We start from the raw sequence: 19,176 nt of genomic DNA on the forward strand, positions 1-19,176 counted from the left end.
CGCACCGATGCTGAGGACAAACGCTGTTTGGAGAGCTGGCGGGAAGTGGTAACGGTAAAAACCTTGATAGACAGGCCGGCCAGTCTCTGAATTTCAGACCGAGCAGGCACTACAGACCTACTCCATGTTTCTGAGCAGAAGGGTTATGAATGACAATGATTGATCTGAAGCATGCGTCCCCAGGACACAGAAGAACCTTCCAATGAATACTTGTGGCATGTTTTCTGAAGCAATAGGCTTCAAAACTCTAATATCCAATGTTCACTAAAATATGGCCATTAGCCAAGAGATCTATATATTTACATACAGATATTAATACTTCTTATTGAACACAATACATGGCCAGAGTATGGTCATACTATAAGGCTATGTTTGTACCATGGATGACAGAAATTTGCTGATAATATTATCTTTTTCAAGCCTCTTTGCCTTGATACAGTGAAGAAGACATGTGACAGATAACGATTGGGTTGCCAAACACGCATTTCACGTTGGACAGAACAATCTCTATGAAAGCAGTTCTGTAGGCACTTCTGGAATAAAAATCCCATGGGCCTCAAGGCTTTAAGAATGGAAAGATAACTAAAGAGAATGCTCTGTATTAGCATTCACTCTCCCCAAGCTCTACACCCTCTGACCCCCAGCGGCAGACATGGTGGTTGATAGTATCACCACACTTACCCAGCCAGGGGCAATCTCTGCCGTGAAAGAAATTCTGACTCTGACTCGCTGCCAGAACCCCAGCCCCAAGTCCAAGTTTTACTGCCTTGTTGGATGGCCAGACCCGCCCCTCTCAAAACACCCATGAGTAGGATGCAGGAATCTCCCTGTGGTCCTTCTGTTACAGACCATGAAACCATGCATCACCGCCAGGCCTACGCTGCCTGTAAGACCAGACACGCCGGCGTGGTGCTGTGAGATGCAACTGTTAGGGTTCCTCCGCAGCTCGTTAGAAAGTGGGTGAGGAACTCCCAAGCTTGAAGGAGCAGCCTTGCTCTTGGAAGAGCTGAGTGAACACCGCCGTTTTCTCGCAGGCCACCCAATCCTGAGGAGCGCAGAGGCACTGTAGGACTAGTGGCTGCTACAGTGGCCTTGAACTGTCCTGCGCACCTGTGCCGTATCTAACAGTCGAGTCAAGGACATAGGGTATGAACCGCTGGAGCAGCTCTGAAGCAGCAGGGAAGAATAAAACCTGCTCAGCTTCGACAGAGCATCCTCCAAACTGATCACAGAGTTCATTTTGGGAAACCTCTGCTGTTACTCTCTCACAGAACCATGACTTTTCGGAACACAGTTTGCAAAATGCTTTATGCCAAAGACATGCGTAGGCCTTTCCTTCAGGATAGGGTCCTAGAAACAGGCACCTTAAAACAGCCGGATCTAAAAACCACTGGCCATAAGGGAGCAACCTGGAGAAACCGAATGGTGTTCATGTTCAACTCTTTCCTGTCCTGGCTGTCCAGGTCCAGGCTTACCTGAAGTATAAAGTGCAGTCATCGCTTTAAATGTCACTGTCACGTTATATCAATACTGTCACTGTAGCTGTCGTTCATAGCTGATGAGCCAGGAAATCCCAATTGGCATGAAATATTCCCACTGGGATCTTAACGTGTATTTTAAAGACTCACTACTCACTCTTTTTTTTTTTTTTTTTGGTCAGCTGGTTTGGGATATAGTCAGTTGTCTGCTGAAACTTTACTTCAGTAAACGTTAGACATGACTGGGAATTTATTAATGTGTCATTTCTACAGTGATTTATAGCATAGGCTAACTTCAATCCTTTCTTTCCTAAAAATTAAAAATAAAATCCTAGATCAACTTAAAATTGTTTCTTTTTCTTATTTTGTCATTTCTGTAACAAGTCATATTCAAGTTGAATTGGAAATACAAATATCTTACCATATTCTTCTGCCACATTTGCAAGGTTCCTTGCCTACCTGACTAAATAAAATTGATCATAGTCTTTAAATCTATAAAAATAGGAGTTCTAATACCAAGGCATCTTTAATTATAAAAGAAAATAAGACCAAAACCCTTTTAAACAGTACACATACATACTGCGTACACAGAGCGAACAATACTTTATAATAATGATGAGATAAAGCCTTAAGTATTTCTTTTCTATCTGAGCCCAGTCGATATCTCCAAGACTATCAGTTAATGAGTCTCACCTATAAGCATTTCGCTATTTGTAATCATCTAAAAGTAACCATTTGCTACTCTTTTAAATTTAAATTCAGGAAGAAGAGATGTCTTTTTCGGTGTCCCATTCATAAAAAGTATAAGAAAGCAAGAATGTTTCTTCTTAAAACACCATATACCCTGAAGTGCAGTTTGTGACACTGTCCAATGTACATTTACTAAAAATATCAGCAAAACAAAGTTGAAAACTACTTTCCGTACCTGCCTAAATTTTGCACGGGCCTCTTTTTCTTTCATTCTTCCATGGGCAACTAAGTAATCAAATACTTCACCTGAATCAGAAAGGTAAAGCAGGCAGTAAAATATACATAAGATTTTCAATGAACAATATACGCAATGTCAAGTTTTAGCCTTGTTTTTAAAGAAGCTTCTGGCCCACAATTTTCTGAGAGTGCTATGTAAATCACAAACTATTCCATGAATAGAAAAAAAAAAGCAAAAAAAATACATATAGAATTGAGTATTGGTAGCAGCTTAGTGATTCAGCAAAAGTTTTTAAAGAATAAATCATAAAAAAAACATAACCAAGAAAACTTGCCTTCTGCTTTTCAAGTATTATGTAAAAAAAATACAGTCAACTCTTTATTATCCGTTCTAATAAAGGGAAGCCACGACATGGGCAATCAGAAATCACATTTGGCTTTGTCTTTGGGGGTCTACATTTCAAATAAAATGACAAGAGTCTTATTATGTTGGACCTCTCTCTCTCTTAAATTCACGTAGCCTTGGTCAAATTCCATCTCACCATCTCCACACACGTTGATTTCTTTCGTTTCCTTCTTACACTCTGACTACACTTATTCACACCATACTCATCCCATCTACTGCGTAGCTAACTGTTATTATGCAGAATTAAGTCATCCTTATGTGCATCTTCTGTGACCCCAGGTGAACTTCAAACTACTTGAGCACCATCATCATATCTGCACTTTCTTTGTATCCCCAGCCTCATGACAGAACACATCTCTCTGTGGTGGACAGACATACGTATTTGTTGAAAGAATTTACAGACAACTACAAACTGGAGAAAGTTTCTATTGGATCTACTACTTGACGTGTCTACAATTCCTTCATTTTTTTTCAGTCAATAATAGTAAAAAAAACCAACCCTCAAAGTAATGTTTAGTTACAATATTAAAAATAAAATATCTTCATGTAAGGAAGAAATTTATTTTTTGTGTCTTTTTAATGACCATTTGCATCATACGGCTATACGTGTGTGCTAAAAACTCACCAAATGGCTTAAAGAGTTCTTGTCAAGTACAGCAAAGTGGCTAAACACTCAGACTTTAAAATCAGACCGATTTTGGTAGGAACCCTGGTTCAGCCCAAGGTAGCCTTTTGGGGACATTAGGGAGAGTTTTTAACTTCACCCAGCCCAGTTTCTACCTCCTGCCCATCTCGCGTGGCTTTTGTGAGGATTAAATGAAATAATGCATGTACTTCGCACAGTGACCGGCATATAGTAAGCACTCAATAAAGTATATATTTGTATCTAGGTATACAGATATATTACATACACATGGATATGCAATATCAATCTGGGGAATAAGTAAAATATTACAAAGCAAACATGTCATGGTGTATGTCGGATGGAACTAACACATCTACAATGCAGACAGCACGGTGCTTAAATGACTGCATGGGGTGATGGACACAGAGACGTGAAGGGATGCTCTCATGGACCCATCAGAATAGGGAATTCTAGATAGGGGAGTTCCGGCTGGGCAAGATACACACACAAGTTCAAAAAGTTGGGCTTCTCGTAAGTTCTGCCCAGAACACTTCGACCCCAAATGTTGACATGACGCGTCACGTATGATACACTGTCTGTGTATAGCTTGCTTCCCCAGCTAGCATGTAATCTTCTGGAGGGCAGGGACTGAGTCTTAGCTGCCCCCTGTGTTCCCAGCCCCCAGAATATTACCTAGTACAGAGCAAACACTTCACAGTGTTTGCGCAAAGGAAGAAGGAATAAACACACCATTCCAGAGTACCCCTGATGCCTACGTTGAACAGGCTCTTTTGGACAAAATGTGGCTGGAAATCGTGAAGGAGGTCCTTGCCGCCCCCAGCACTAGAAATCTGGTACCCAGCTGGTGAACCGAAAGCAGCCGGTCCATTCCCGGCAAAGAGGCGGTTGTCAGACGCCTGTTCTCGCTAGACTTCCGTGAGCATGTCAGATTCAACCGTAAACTACTGGGGCATTTCAGGGGAGAAATGGGCAGTGTGGTATTATCCCGTGTAGCCTCGCCATCATTAGATTCCAAGGGCAAGAAAATGATTTCAGATTTACTGCCCAGAATGAGGCTGGTTTGGTTACAGGATCGTCGAGTGGCAAGACCAGAGAAAATTGGTCGTTAGGAATCAGTACTGAATGAGGCACCACCTGGCTGGGGCTGAAGGCCAGTACACCGTCTCCACACTGCACCGTCCCCTGCCACCACGCTTCTGAAGGACAGCAGCAGGGAGGGACCCTGTGCGCTCAGCCGCCCCAGCCATCGACCCCTTCATTAGCACCAATAGAGAGTTGACTGTACTCACCGTTCCTTGCTAGAACAGTGTACACATGAACACGGCTTGTGGTGGACCTTCATACACACAGAATGGTGTCTACAGATCCTTGGCAGTCTACCATGTTTCCTACCAAAGCCTGTCTAGCCCCTTTTCCTAGAGTTTAGATGACTAAAATGAAAAAAAAAAACACACACACAAAAAAACAAAAGCAAAAGGTCTGAGCTAAAAATACCACCCAGGGTTCCCACGCTGACAAGATGTTACGTAAATCTAACGAAAGGTCAGAAAAGTAGAGCAATGGTTCACTGTGTGTTTTTTGTAGGTTTGTTCATTTTCTTATAGACCTCCTTCTGATGCAAATTTGCACAGCTGAATAACTGTTTAACATAAAAAAATGTTAATAGCACAGGTTATCCGGTTAAGTAAAAAAAAAAAAATCTACACTGAAATAATCTTCACGATAGAAAAAAAGCTTTGTATAAAACCAAATCTACCAAAACTTTCAATCTGCATAAAAAAACTGAAAATGCAGCTAAAATGTATTTAATATTTGCAGAAAAAATTTCTTTGGAGTCTAAGAGACAGTCTATAAATACATAATTTAGAGGCTGTGGACTAGCATAAATCCTTTCATTCTAGTTGCATAAAATCTGAGTCACCAGGAAAATCTATACATTTTATCAGCTAAAAGGACCCAACACGGCTTTTCTATTGATTAGCAAAAGAGTTAATTAGCCAAAGTGGTTTAAACACTTAGAGAGCTGCCCACCCTCTTCTTCAATGGCTTACTTTTCCTGAACCCTTACAACCTGCAAGTACTCCTTTTTCACTTACTGGATGATTTAACTCCATACATTTCAGACCTGTTTCTGAGAAGCTTAAGTCCTATGCCTGGTAGAACTGGGATTTGCAGCCAGTGTACCTCTCATTTGAGGGAAAGGCCGATGAGAATGGTTTTCTATAGGTATCAGCGTTTAAAAAAATCATTCCCTTCCTGCCTGCCATAGCTCAGTGGATTGAGCGCAGGCTGCAAACCAAAGCATCACAGGTTCAATTCCCAGTCAGGGTACATGCCTGGGTTGCAGGCCATGACCCCCAGCAACTGCATGTTGATGTTTCTCTCTCTCTCTCTCTCTCTTCTCTCTCTCTCTCTCTTTCTCCCTCTATTCCCTCTCTAAAAATAAATAAATAAAATCTTTAAAAAATCATTCCCGTTTTTGACACTATGTAGTAAAAATCACATTATATTCTACTACAAGTGCATCTTACTATTTCCCTGGCAACCCAGTCTTTTAACTTAGAATATATGTAGATCAATATTTGTTTAAAACACTTTATGGATTATCTTGAAAACATATAGGTTGAGAATCTGTCATATATGAACAATCAGCAAAATAAACACCTGACCTAGAATACGCTTTTGCCATAGGCTTATTAAATACACTCTGAATTTCAGATTTCCTGCTTATAGCCAAGTGCATCTTCTAATCATCACAGTAATACAACCTATTATAATACACTACTTAGATAAGAGAATCAAACCATTCACAGGTAACAATGCAAATTTAGAGCTTTAAAAAATGTCCCTAAGACATTTTTAAATAAGCCCAAAATCCAACTTTTAAATGCAGGATCAAGAGGTGTTGACAGAGAACACAGAATTTTCCTTAAGGTGTCATTTAAAGGCATTTTAATAAAACTGCAAACTCATTCCCAACAACGGAGACATAAATGCTGTCACCAGCCCTTGGTGGTGGTGGTGGTGGCGGCGGCGGCAGCAGCTCTGGGCTCGCCACCGCTAGCTCTCCGAGCCTGCGTCCTTACCCCCACTTGCGTACTCCATGACCAGGTACAGGGTCTTCTCCGTCTCGATCACCTCGAACAGCTTCACTGGGAGGGAAATGAGAGAGAGAGGGGGAGGGCTCTGTAACTGTGGGCACGCTCCGCACGTGTGTTAATGCAACCGAAGGCACTGCTCACCCAGGGGGAGTTCTGAGCAGTTATTAAAGATTATGCATTACATTGTTAAATTCACAAAGTCTCCCAAGGGCCATTCTACTGCGGAAGAGAAGGAGCTACTATGAGGCGACACGGAACCACCTGCCGGGTCAGAAGAGAGTTAAGTTTTCGGCATGAAAGACCATGGTGGTTCCTGATCAGAGTACTGGAGGAAAAGGAAAATCTTAAAATCAGAATAATTAAACTCTTTTTGCAGTAAGACAAACTTAACTGAAGCTCTAAAAGATGTTATACTGTACTGGGTGTATCAAAAAATGTTAAATAATCTTTAGGACAGACACAACAAATTCTATCAATATGTGATGTTAGAAAAGTTTCTGGTGAAAGTTTCAATTATAAAATTTATGTAGTTGAATTTACATACTACAAATAATTACACCAACATCTCTAACAAACAAGATTTTTAAATGTGCGAGAAATAAATGTTTAAAAAACAGATTAGAAGAATTGATTTCTACTTCTTACAATCCAATGATTTCATATAATACATGTAATCAATATATTTGTAAATATAAGGGAAAACCACAATTTATGAAAATGAATTCCTTAAAATTGTAATCAGCTCTATTTTTAATTCAAATTAGTTATTTTGCCTATAAACTATGATCAAACCACAATGTATATTACCATACTACCTGGAATTCATTTTTTATAAATATCTAAATGGCATGCAATCTCTCTTTAGAGAAATTAAGGAGATACAACAATATATATATGCATTAACTCCAAATGATATCCATTATTTTAGTGAAAAGCAGAAGATAGCAAGGTAGTACAAAAACAGTACTTTGTAGCCTTTAGTTAAAGTCTTTATAACCCATTTTTACCCAAGTATCACTTTCTCAGGTTATCACTCAGATTTCAGGTTATGGCTTTTCTTCTATTTATATAAAATACTCTTACAATTGCTATCTTTGCAGATACACTTGAAGGAAAATACTTCACCATTTAACATATATGTAAATTTCCTACCTATGTTAGGATGATTCAATATCTTCATTATTCGAACTTCTCGAAACAACTGTTGAAGAAAACAGGTGGACATACTCCTGTTAAAAAACAACACCCCAGCAGAGAACCAATCGAAACATCCGTTTGAAGTAATTCATCTGCTCACAACACACTACAGGATCCTGGGAATGAACTAATAAGAACCAAGAGACTTGTTTCTCAGTCCCATCTCTGACTTTGCTGAGACCTGGTTCCCAGAACAATATTAACTAGATGAATGCAGAGGGTTCTCTCTCTCTCTCTCTCTCTCTCCCCCCCTCACCTTTCCCTCCCCACTCCCAACAATACACAATAAATCTTAAACTTTTATTTGACTGTTCATTACCAAGAATAAAAGAAAAATACTATGGAAATGAAGCTAAATGATTCTTCACTACATTTTTATCTCTAAACAACCTTCCTGGGGCGGGGGGGTGTCTGACTCTTTAGTCATCGCTACTGGTTGGTCAGATAGTTTATTAAAGATGAAATCATATAAGCCTATATTTAAATAATATTTGGAAATAAAACTGTTTTCAGTAGCATTTCAAGGGAGACTTGTGTAACATTAAAAATAATAAAATATATTTACTGCTTTATATAAAAACAAAACAAAACAAAAATAAGTCACCTGAAACATGAATATTAAAATTTCCCTTCCTTTTATTTTACTTTGAAACAATGTAAGGCCTGTTTTTCAAAAGCATGATTGAGCTTTTTTTTTTTTACTATATGTTACCTCTGAGTATTTGTTAGAATCAAAATCAAATAACTAGTTCTACAGAAAATAGGAAAACCAATAATTGATGATACTCCAAAAAGTCTATATTGGGACATATGTGTTTTGTCAGAATAAAATCTAAAACTGGTGCTTTCAGAAGTTATTATTTCTCTCAGGAAGATACGCAAATGGCCAAAAAGAACATGCAAAAAAATGCCTGATATCATTAGTCATCAGGGAAATGCAAGTCAAAACCACAATGAGATATAACCTCAGGCTCATTAGAATGGCTACTATGAAAAACCCCAACAACCCAGAAAGCGATGTGTTGACGAGAATGTATAGAAAATATCCCAAATGTGTAGAGTACATCCCAAAGACGTGAGGGCAGAATCTCTAACATACACCCACATTCACCCACATTCACGGCCGGGGGGTCCCCAAGAGCTGAAAGATAGAAGCAACCCAAGTGTCCACTGAGGGATGAATGAACAAACCAATGGGATCAATACATGTGATGAAATACCGTTCCGCCTCGACAAGGGTGGGCATTCTGACACATAACACGAGCAAGCCGTGAAAACCTCATGCTACGTGAAATAAGCTAGTTACATAAAGACAAACACGGTACGACTCCACTTCTACATGAAAACAAGATATCATTTGGCATCCGTAAGGTTGGCGAAAATGAAGAAATCTGAGGATAGAAAGTGCAAGGAAGTCAAGCAATAGTCCGTCTGATGATACTGTGCTAGCAAAAGTTCATGTGGGTTCGCCCTCTTTGAAGACCCACCGACGGTAGTTAGTAAAGCTGAGAACAGGCATGCCCTCTCACCCCACAATTCCACCTGAAGAGATACATCCTTCTACGTATCTTTACAGAAAGGTGTACACAGTAACGATCATTGCAGCGCCGCGCGTGGCAGCAAAAACAAAAAGTTAACGAACTAGAAAATAACACAGTGAAACACAAAACCACCAGGAACAATTCACAGATCCACCAAGAAAAAAGGGGACAAACTGTTAGCATGAATAACAGAGTGAGTGAACGGTGGCATATTCATACAATGGCGCATGATAATAGCAGTGAAAATAAATGAGCTAAACTATGTAGACAAACGTGAATACAATGGTAAGATGAAGTGATAGGAAAAAAGCAAGTTGCAAAAGGATAGGGAGTTTAAAAATAAATATGTAGTATTTTATGTACAGATATAGACATGTGAACATTTTTTAAAAAGTTGAATGGGACTAAGGAAGACCAAATTCAGAACAGTGGTTCTTTTCTAGGTAGGAAAAGACAGAAACAGAACCAAGAAATGACACATAGGGCTTCAACTGTAGCTGCAAAGTTTCGTTTCTTAAAAAAAAAAAGAAAGAAAGAAATGAAACAATTCAGTCCAATAAAAAATACCATGAGAAAGCAACTTTGTTTTTCAAATGGGAAAGACATGTTGAAGTCCCCATCCAAAAATTAAAAATAGACTTGTTTACTATGTCAACAAACTGCCCAACTTAGGGAAAAAATAGAAGTATGACTCTTCAAATAACTAAATGAGAATATGGCTTTTAAAAGAGCCAGATGGTTAGTCTAAAATTCATAGGTGATTTAAAGATTCTTAGCTTCCTCTGTTTCTAAGAAAAAAAAATTTCCGTATCTATTCCAGTCCATCTCAAATAGTTTCTTGAGAATATAGAAATGGGTGCATGCATTATGAGCAATAAAAACCAAGCAATGAGAGCAGAGGTTTTAAAAGTCGAGAGGCAGAATACAAGTAACAGAAACCAGAAACAAAACCAAACAAATGAAAACTAAAGTGATTCTTCATGAACAATCCCTGGTTAGGGGTGCCTAACTTTAAGGCAGACAGAGGTATTCACCATTGTTGTGGAGACAGGAAGGGTTTTCCTGCTGAAATAAACGGCTCCAGTAACTGATGTGTGCCGACAGGGTTTAGAAAAGTCAGATTTTGGTCAGTTTGATCTTTTCAGAAAATCTGGTACTCTTACATTTAAGCTGTTGGCATTTTAGCTAGATAATATTACTGGTGTCACCTTTATTTTTTAAGGGTTTATTTATTTATTTTTAGAGAGAGGGGGAGGGAGGGAGAAAGAGAGGGAGAGAAACATCCATGTGTGGTTGCCTCTCAAGTGGCCCACACCGAGGACCTGGCCCACAACCCAGGCATGTGCCCTGACTGGGAATCGAACTGGCGACCCTCTGGTTCGCAGCCCATGCTCAATCCATTGAGCTACACCAGCCAGGGCTTGGTGTCACCTTTTAAAAGACATTTGTTTAAACACCTTTTTCCTTCAACATCCATCACATTTCATCATTAAAGATACACTTCCCACCAACTCTTCCCACTAGATGCTAATGAGACACATCTTCTGATAGCCATGATCTTGTAACAATCTGTTTTCAGTATTTCCTTCAGAACTGAACGGAGACCAGAGGCGTGTTGCTGACCACTCATCCCCTGGAGGATGAACCCATGTGCAGTGGGCATTCGGGTGATCTCGTTTCATCACAAGGCTCTACAGTTCCTTGCAGGAGACAAAAAAGACTCTCGTGGTGTTCCATCATTACTGATTCAAGGACGCTTACAGTCCACCCCGCCCAGCTCACCAAATGCTAACTCTTATCACTCAGGTTCTCACTTGACCCACAAAGGAACTGGACAAGGCCCTTCCTCCAAATGACCCACACCCGTGAAAAGAACTGGACCCGGCACCATCAAGGGAAGCATGCCGTAAAGCAGGTACACATGAGTGACTGATATTCCGACACCTGTTCAGCGGAGGGATTGTTAAAGAGTACTCTCAAAGAGCCTTCCTGCTTTCTCCTCCATCCAAGTATTTGCCCACAATTTTGATTGGCTGCACGAGTTTGGTTTCTTGATCGTTTGCTAAATTGTTCCTTCTCCACATCACTGCCGTGGTTCTGTCTTCTTCCTCCACCTTTAGGGACCAAATCGTCTTTGTGACAAAAGTGATTTTGCAGATATTCTGGAACACGTAACCGGCTTTACCAGAGAGGCCCACTGGCTTTATGTGTAACATTCTCTCTGTTTTAGGAGCCCAGAGTTATTTATGTGACATTTACATACGTGGCTATGATCCCTTTATATTCTAATAAAAATCACAACGGATATTGTCTCACTCCGTACAAAATCAATGCCTATGGCACAAACGCTAAAGTATCTGTTTCATTTTTGAAGTAGTAAAAATGTGTATCTGAGAACATTTCCCCACAAAAGCCAGCACTAAGGCAACATGAAACAGCTTTGCCAGGGTGTCCTCCATCCTCACCGCTCTGTATTCTTGCCCTTGTTTTCATTGTATTTTTGCCCTCTGAAGAAATGTTCATAGCTTTTACTGCAAGGCAGCTGAAACACTAGTTCTTATGGAAGTAGGAAGAAAAGCAAGTGAAGCAATAAAGGGAACCCCACCTATGGACAATATTCACTCAAATCGATGTTTCATGAGGCAGAATCCTGAACGCCTCAAAATATTTGGCACCAAGTTTTATTCCATGGAATGAAACGCATAAATTCCTTTCCTACAGCACATGCACTTGAGTAGTAGATATTTTTTCAAACAACCACTTGAAAAAATATGACTTAAATATTAAATATAAATATGTGTTTATATCACGTCTTTTCTTAATATATTGATGAGATGCCATTTTGCACCTAGTCAAAAATTTAGGGTAACTGACTTTACAGAACTCACATATTAATGAACAAACTCACATTCTAATTACTTACTATTAAAATTATTAAATACCTTTTGTAGACTGGTAGGATTTAGCTGAGTTTTATCTATTATTTTCACAGCAACCTAAAAAAAGAGAATCGTTAAACTATATTTGAGAATATACATTTTAATGAATAAAATCTGATAAAGAAAACATCTTTTGTTTTATTTCCAACTAGATATAACTTAGGGCCCACACAACTGGATGGCCAGATTTTGACCATTTGGCAGCAAAAGACTATACTCCATTGACCCCAGTCTTTAGCCTGTCAGATTCCAACTCAATGAAATGTCACTTTTGATATTTCTCCCAAGTTTCCTCTTTTTAAGTAAAAGTCATCTGCAGCTTAACCTTTTACTCAGGATCTGGATAAGTTCCAAATTATCAGAGGGGAGGGGCTTATAAACTTTCAGTAGCTGAAGTTTTATGTGAGTGAAATGGTTAGGTGGGCAGAGAAACTGGACACCCAGGCTTAGTTGTAGCCGACCAACGAAACGGATTTGAATGTCCTCCAGGTCTCTGCCCAACGTGCCTGCATCTGAATAGCTCCTGGGGTCGGAATGGACACGGAGAACTAAATTCCAGGAAAAGTGACAGCAATAATAAGGATGAAGAAGCAACACCAAAACAGACTGAAAACATTTTGTGACTGAGATTTTTCACAAAGTCCTAATTAAATCCAGTAAACATTACGTAATATACAATGTTAGATGTTTGACTGTTTTCATCTTTAACATATTAAAGTATTTAAAATATTCATATTAATTATTATTAACTGTATAAATCTTTGCTATATAAATATACATAATTTAAAACACATGGGATGTTAAAACCCAATTTTCTTATAAAACACCTATATAACGACACTTGTTCGTTGGTCTCTAAGCAGATAAACATGAGTGGGCTACTTTCTGCACCTTTCATACCTGATTTTTAATAAAAACGTATCTTTGCTCAGTTCCTACAGTTGGGTAACAAAGGTCATCCCAAATACTTACAGAAACCTTGTAACGGAAGACAGAAGCCCGAGAAAAGGGCATCTACATCTGACTCGATCTTTGAGAGGCTACTGCAGGGATGCGCCCTTTCTGCACCCTCAAGGTCAGCCTCTTCCGCTAGGATATGGCCCTGCCCGGTGCGTTCCGCTCACACACACCAGCATTCACCAGGCTGCACGAGCCATTTACTCCCAGCACCGGCCCCAGGAAAGCTGTCTAACAAGGTGCTAAACAGGTAAACACTTCCTATCCACGCAGTTCTTTGAAGGCCTCCCGAAAACTTACCTCTCTGCCGGTGAGGACATGTCTTGCCAGTTTCACTTTGGCAAAGTTCCCCTTCCCTATGGTCTTCTGTAAGCGGTAGTTTCCAATGTGAGGCTGCTCGTCGGCGGCTGACGTGACCGAGTTCCTGCAGCGGGGGAAGTTCTGTCTGCTGCTGGATTTGGGGGGCTGCACGTGGGGCTCAGGGTGTCCATCCACAGACGTATGCTAAGAAAAAGGTTAAAAGATTCCATCGGTCATTCCGTCAGAAAAGGACAATCAAAAAGACCACAGATGCTTTTCACTAACAATTCATCATCAAGGAAAATACATTGCAGCGTGTGACTTTAAAGTCTGGGCATTCTACTTGTAATTTCTACTAGCTCCTTTTGCCAGGGGGAGCACAACTGCTTATGAGGAAATGCTCTGCATAGTTTTAGGCACCTGCTTGAGATGAAAAGACCAAAGGGGTTAGATACACAGGAGCCCCAGAGGCGATCACTCCTCTCAGAGTGTGTTCGTTTAGTTCAGATGGCATCACAGTCCAGCACTACACTTCATTAAAATGTCTTTAATGCCAAGACAAGAAAAAACAACCTCCCGAGGACAGCTCTATTTCTGTAAACTTGTCATGTTCATGCATTCCCTTGCAGGGCACAGAACTTAGCCAGGTGACCATCCAGCTCCCGGCTTCGGGTACCGTTCTAGTCAATTCCTGCCAGATCCGCCTCTTGGCTCACCACACCCAAGCCAGAGCTGCAGACAGACCTGCTCAGCTCCAGGACCTAATACCCGCAGCCTTCCTCCCCAGGGCTGATCCCGAGCAAAGCTCTCCCTCGGTCTCAGCCCCACTAGCCCAAGATCACCCTGCATCCTGCTCACCCACCAGCTCCGCCCCGGAGGTCCCAGGCCAAGCCGCCTAACACGCACTGTTTCACCAGCCCCGACCGTTCCTGCTCACGTCTAACTTTGTCTGCATTCCTACATCAATAACATTTCTAGCTGGCTTTGTGAAAACATAGAATCACACATAAACAGAACATCTTTTTCCCATTAGCTTTGTAAAAATAGCCGAAGATGAGTAGGGCAAATTAGCAAAAGAAGGGGACACCCTTTTATGGGTCGACTAACTAAATCAGACTTCTGTGGTCCGATCGTACAGGACACACATTTTTGATCAGAAGGATCTTAAGGCGACTCCATGTACCAGTCTCAGGCAAAGCAGGACTCAAGGATAGTCATTTTTCTGCTACTACTTGCAAATTTTTTTTAAAACTCAAGCTCGAGATTAAATGAGGTATATGACCAGAAGGCAAAATTAACTCTATGCAAGAAAAATATGACAATGTATCACCTCACTTTGAAAAACACGGAACAGCACTGAGTGATAAGCCAAAACAATGGAAACAGGAGGAGCCTATCCTATCAACACTTTCACTCAGCATTACGGTAGTGCTAGATCCACCAGGAATGCTCAAGAGGACTTACGTGTATCGCCTTTCCACAACTGGCATACATATAAACTAGGAAACACAAGTAATCAATACAATATTTTGGACGTACTACTTGAATTCAGCAGTCAAAAGAGACAGGAAACATCTTTAATAATCAATTCCATTCAGAAAGAGTCATTCGGTGAACTCTTTTTTTTTTTAAATGAATGGACTAGGTTTTTTTTTAAGATTTTATTTATTTATCTTTTTTTAGAGAGGGAAGGGAGGGAGAAAGAGTGAGAGAGAGAAACATCAATGTGCAGATGCTGGGGGTCACGGCCTGCAACCTAGGCATGTGCCTTGACTGGGAATCAAACCTGTGATGCCTGGGTCACAGCCCGTGCCCAATCCACTGAGGTACGCCAGCCAGGGCTATTCGGTGAACTCTTAACTCATCCTTTCAAATTCCGCTTGGACAGGACCACCAAGGAAAAGCCAGACATCAGATCAGAGCGTCTATTCCCCGCCTCGGCTACTCTGGCTTCGACGCCCATTGTTGGTCTGTCTACAGTTATTTCTAACAATTCATTGCCCCCGATTTTTAAATCAATTTTTATTAAAGTGATACAGACACGTGGTCAGCTATGTCAAGGACCTCTAACAGGCTACGGACAAAAATATCAGGCCCCTGCACACCCTTTCCAGACTTCAAGCCCGCTCCCCTGAGCGTTTTCCCTTTAGCTCTTTCTTCTAGTATTTGCTAATTCTTGGTCCATCAGTGTTAGAAAGTCTCTCGATTTCCTACTGTGGCAATTTAAGATTGAGATTTTTTAGTGCCCCCCCTCTTTTCATCCTCCTCATGTAATAGGATCCAACTTTCGGTTCAAAAGCGTTGTGCTTGTATAATCACGACTTGTAAACGCCAGCCTAGTGGAGGCCGAGTAGCACCGTGCGATGCGCCCATGAAACTCACTTTTCTTGAGCTCCACTGCGGGGTGCACAACACACAACGAAATTCAGCGATGTTCAGCACACAGCACGAGTTCTGAGAAACGCGTAAAGCCATGAAACACGATCACCGTGTCAATATGTAAAACTCTTCACCCCGCCAACACGTTCCCCGCGCCCCACTGCTGTCAGCGCGCCCCTGTCTCGTACTGCACTCCTGCTTTTCTAGAATGGTGGGGAAACAGATCACACCCTTCAGAGCTGAGCCTGCTTCGTTCATTGTGACTCCAGACATACTTGGCCTTCCTTCTGCATGCTGTTTTGTGGTTAGGTGTTTTCTCTTTTCTTTATCTGTCCTGTTTACTAGAGCTCCGTGTTCCTTTTTTTCTCCTGGAGTGTACCAGGAGCTCTACCTGCAAGTGTCTATTCGACTGGTGGTTATTTAAACATTTTAAGGGTAAAAGTCACGGTGCAGTGGGCTGGGGAAACATGGACAACGAGGAAATGGAGGTAGTGAGGGCAGATAATGCCCCTGAGAAGTGTGACTCGGACGAAGAGGCACCGGTGGGACAGAGGGGCGGTTGGGGGAAGTCAGCGTTCATTTGCTTGTTTTAAGACGGGAGAGACCGGAGCGTGCTGCAATCCCAAGGGTAGGATCCAGTGGAGAGAGAGAAGCCGCCGAGACAAGGGAGGGAAAAGATAAGTCAAGTTCCTGGGAAGGTGGAAAGTGAGAAGGGGCAGGGCACTGATGGAGAGATGGCCCTTCTGCGGGAAGAAAGACATCTCTTCTCCTGGGACAAGCAGAAAGGAAGAGAAATCAGGTCCAGGCGCAGAAAAGTACGTACATCTGAGAGTAGGAAGTGGAGGGCGTTCCAATCTGATGGCTGTGACTCTCGGTGTGGCTGGAGGTAAGGTCACCTGCTAAGAGTGAAGGGAGGCCACAGGTTTGCGGGGCGGAGAAGAGGTCTGGAATGACTTCTGTAGAGAAAAAACGTGTTAATCCAAGAAGCCGAGTAGGGCCGCAGGGCAGGAGTGACAGTCTAGCTGACACTGCCACACACTCATTGCGGCTCTCATCGGTCCGGTTGTATCATTTTCTTCAGCAACTCTCCAACGCCCACGAGAAAGGGCTAAGGGAGCAGGTAGATGAGTTCATCCTGGTCTGGAGTTTGCCAAACAGGCCCCGATGAAGAGAATGTGGAAGGATGAGTTAGGGGATGGGCGAGTGTCATGGAAATGACGGACTGCAAAATCGAACTGGACAGGGAAGGAGACCAAGACAGAGAGAGCTGGCGGAGAGAGAGAGGCAGAGGCCATCCGCCGGAGGGCCCGCAGGTGTGTGGGTTCCGGGTCGCAGAGTAATCCCAGCAGGCGGAGCCCAGGAGGCCGCTGCGAGGCCACGCTGTGCTCAGGAGAGGGGGGACTGGACCAGCGGTCGGCAGACGTGATCGGCGCAGGATGTTTGGTGAAACCACCAGGAATTGTTCTGCATTTTTTCCAATGTTAAAAGCATGTGCCTATTCTATTTCTTAGACATTTTAGAGACTAGCATGAAACCTCATAGCCACGTGATTAGAAATTACTTTAATTGTCTCTAATTTTCACCGGTTCCACTCTTCACAATAGTTTCGTACATTTCCCTCTTTCAGATTCCCTTTTTCTAGTTTGTGAAAAAAAATTTTAGATAGTTGTGTGGTATAGGTGATATACTTTCTAAATCATTGAAATTAATTTTCTTTATTTTAACTTTGCACATAACAAATAATTCAGCTGGATACAGAGCAGGTACAAAGGAACATTTTCCCACTTGTTTCTGGGTTTGGTCCAGAAAGTCGACTTTTTTAGCATCATGACTTAGTGAAAACCAGAACATCATTACAACTGAACAGTGACTCAGGAGTGACAAAGCAATAAAAGACAGAGGAACGTTTACAGAATTTTCGGGCGACAGAAGTTTGACAGAAGTTTATCAAAATAATAGACCCAAATACCAAGGAGAATTAGTGACAGGCTGATACGAATGTTGCCAGTCCCTCATCTCAATGGGGGAAATAATACATTATTCAAAAATGGTTTTCTAACAAGTGGGAAAAAAGTGCATTGGACCTCGCTCCTTACAGCAGAGTTAATTCCCACTGCATTAGGGATACTAATGTAAAAAATATAAAAACTAAGAAGCCATAAAAGTAAGCACTAGAGAAAATAAATGATGGGCTAGCAACTGTTTTTATGTGCTCAGAAGCCATGTGTTACATACATAGCAGGCAAACAGTTAGTGTTTTAATGCTAAAACCTTGGCTAAATCAATAACAGACAATTGATGAGAAAATAAGAATAAGCAAAGCTTACGTGCCGATGGCTCACGCTTACATATATGTGCATACATATACACATGGAAAAGCATATGTATCTGTCTTACATGGGGTCCCCCCTTCCATTGCCCGCTGCTCCCTCGTTTTCTCTCTCTCTGACACGCACACCCCGACAACTACTTGTAACCCCTGGAAACTGGGACGTGTCGCCAGGCCCCAACAAGAGGAACAGCAGCCACCACTTCCTCCACACAGATGACGTCCTCCGTGACGAGTGCTTTTTGAAGCCATGACTTCCCTTAATCCTTATGGTGAACGTGAGACGCTGTAACGTCACCCACTTCAGAGCCGAGACGTCAGAAGCTTGGCAAGTAAACCGAGTGTCAGCAGCCACCCCATCCAGGGCAGCTCCGGGAGGCAGAGCCAGGTCCGCCTCACTGGAAAGCCCACGTCCTGCACTAGAAGGCCACAGGGAGTCCCCCGCCCTGGCCCCCTGGCCCCCTGTCCAGCAGCAGGTGTCTGCAACGCTCAGAAGCCGTCCTTTCCTTTGGGACCGCCGTTGGAGCCGAGTGTCCGCAGAGAACACAAGCCCTTACTGTCTCCCGTTCCTCTGCTGGGGAATCTGCAGTAACCAGAGGCCCGTGGGGGTCCGGCTGTGCACAGGACCCAAGAAGGGGGCAGGTACAGAGCAAAGATCCGATGAGAGAGCTCAAAGGACACCCACAAGGAGAAAGGGCACGGGTGTGGGCTCTGCAGGCCACCATGGCTCGGGCAGTATCCCTCAGCCAGAGCTTCTGGGCTCGGGAGACCTTTGCCCTCGCCCACTCCCATTTACACTCTGCGGCTCCGAGTGCCCCCTGGGTAGGAGACCCAGGGGCTCACCGAGGAGCCAGCGCTTGCAGAGGAGTACAAGCACAGCACGCTCACTAGCATCTCCTTCTGTTCCTCCAAAACACTGAAGACGACTTCGGCAAGTCGGGACGATGGACCAGTTTACCCCGGCAAGTGCTAACAG

General features: G+C 42.2%; 1 protein-coding gene across 6 annotated transcripts in view; it reads right to left on the reverse strand.

The window, feature by feature from the left end:
* MARK1 (microtubule affinity regulating kinase 1) overlaps nt 1–19,176 on the reverse strand; it is a 71,960-nt gene that overhangs the window by 29,868 nt on the left and 22,916 nt on the right. For 4 of the 6 annotated variants that reach the window (XM_045816876.1, XM_045816868.1, XM_045816859.1 and 1 more), the window contains exons 2-6: nt 13,493–13,696; nt 12,239–12,292; nt 7,711–7,759; nt 6,544–6,609; nt 2,404–2,474 (exon numbers count right to left, since the gene is read on the reverse strand). In XM_045816876.1, the coding sequence (XP_045672832.1) occupies nt 2,404–2,474; nt 6,544–6,609; nt 7,711–7,759; nt 12,239–12,292; nt 13,493–13,696 (444 nt within the window). The remainder of the gene's footprint in view (nt 1–2,403; nt 2,475–6,543; nt 6,610–7,710; nt 7,760–12,238; nt 12,293–13,492; nt 13,697–19,176) is intronic. The other 2 variants (XM_045816896.1, XM_045816889.1) reach the window with 1 other exon arrangement.

The sequence above is a fragment of the Phyllostomus hastatus genome, unplaced genomic scaffold (assembly GCF_019186645.2).
Source record: "Phyllostomus hastatus isolate PE091 unplaced genomic scaffold, TTU_PhHast_1.1 phas_contig_148, whole genome shotgun sequence".
Lineage (NCBI taxonomy): Eukaryota > Metazoa > Chordata > Mammalia > Chiroptera > Phyllostomidae > Phyllostomus > Phyllostomus hastatus.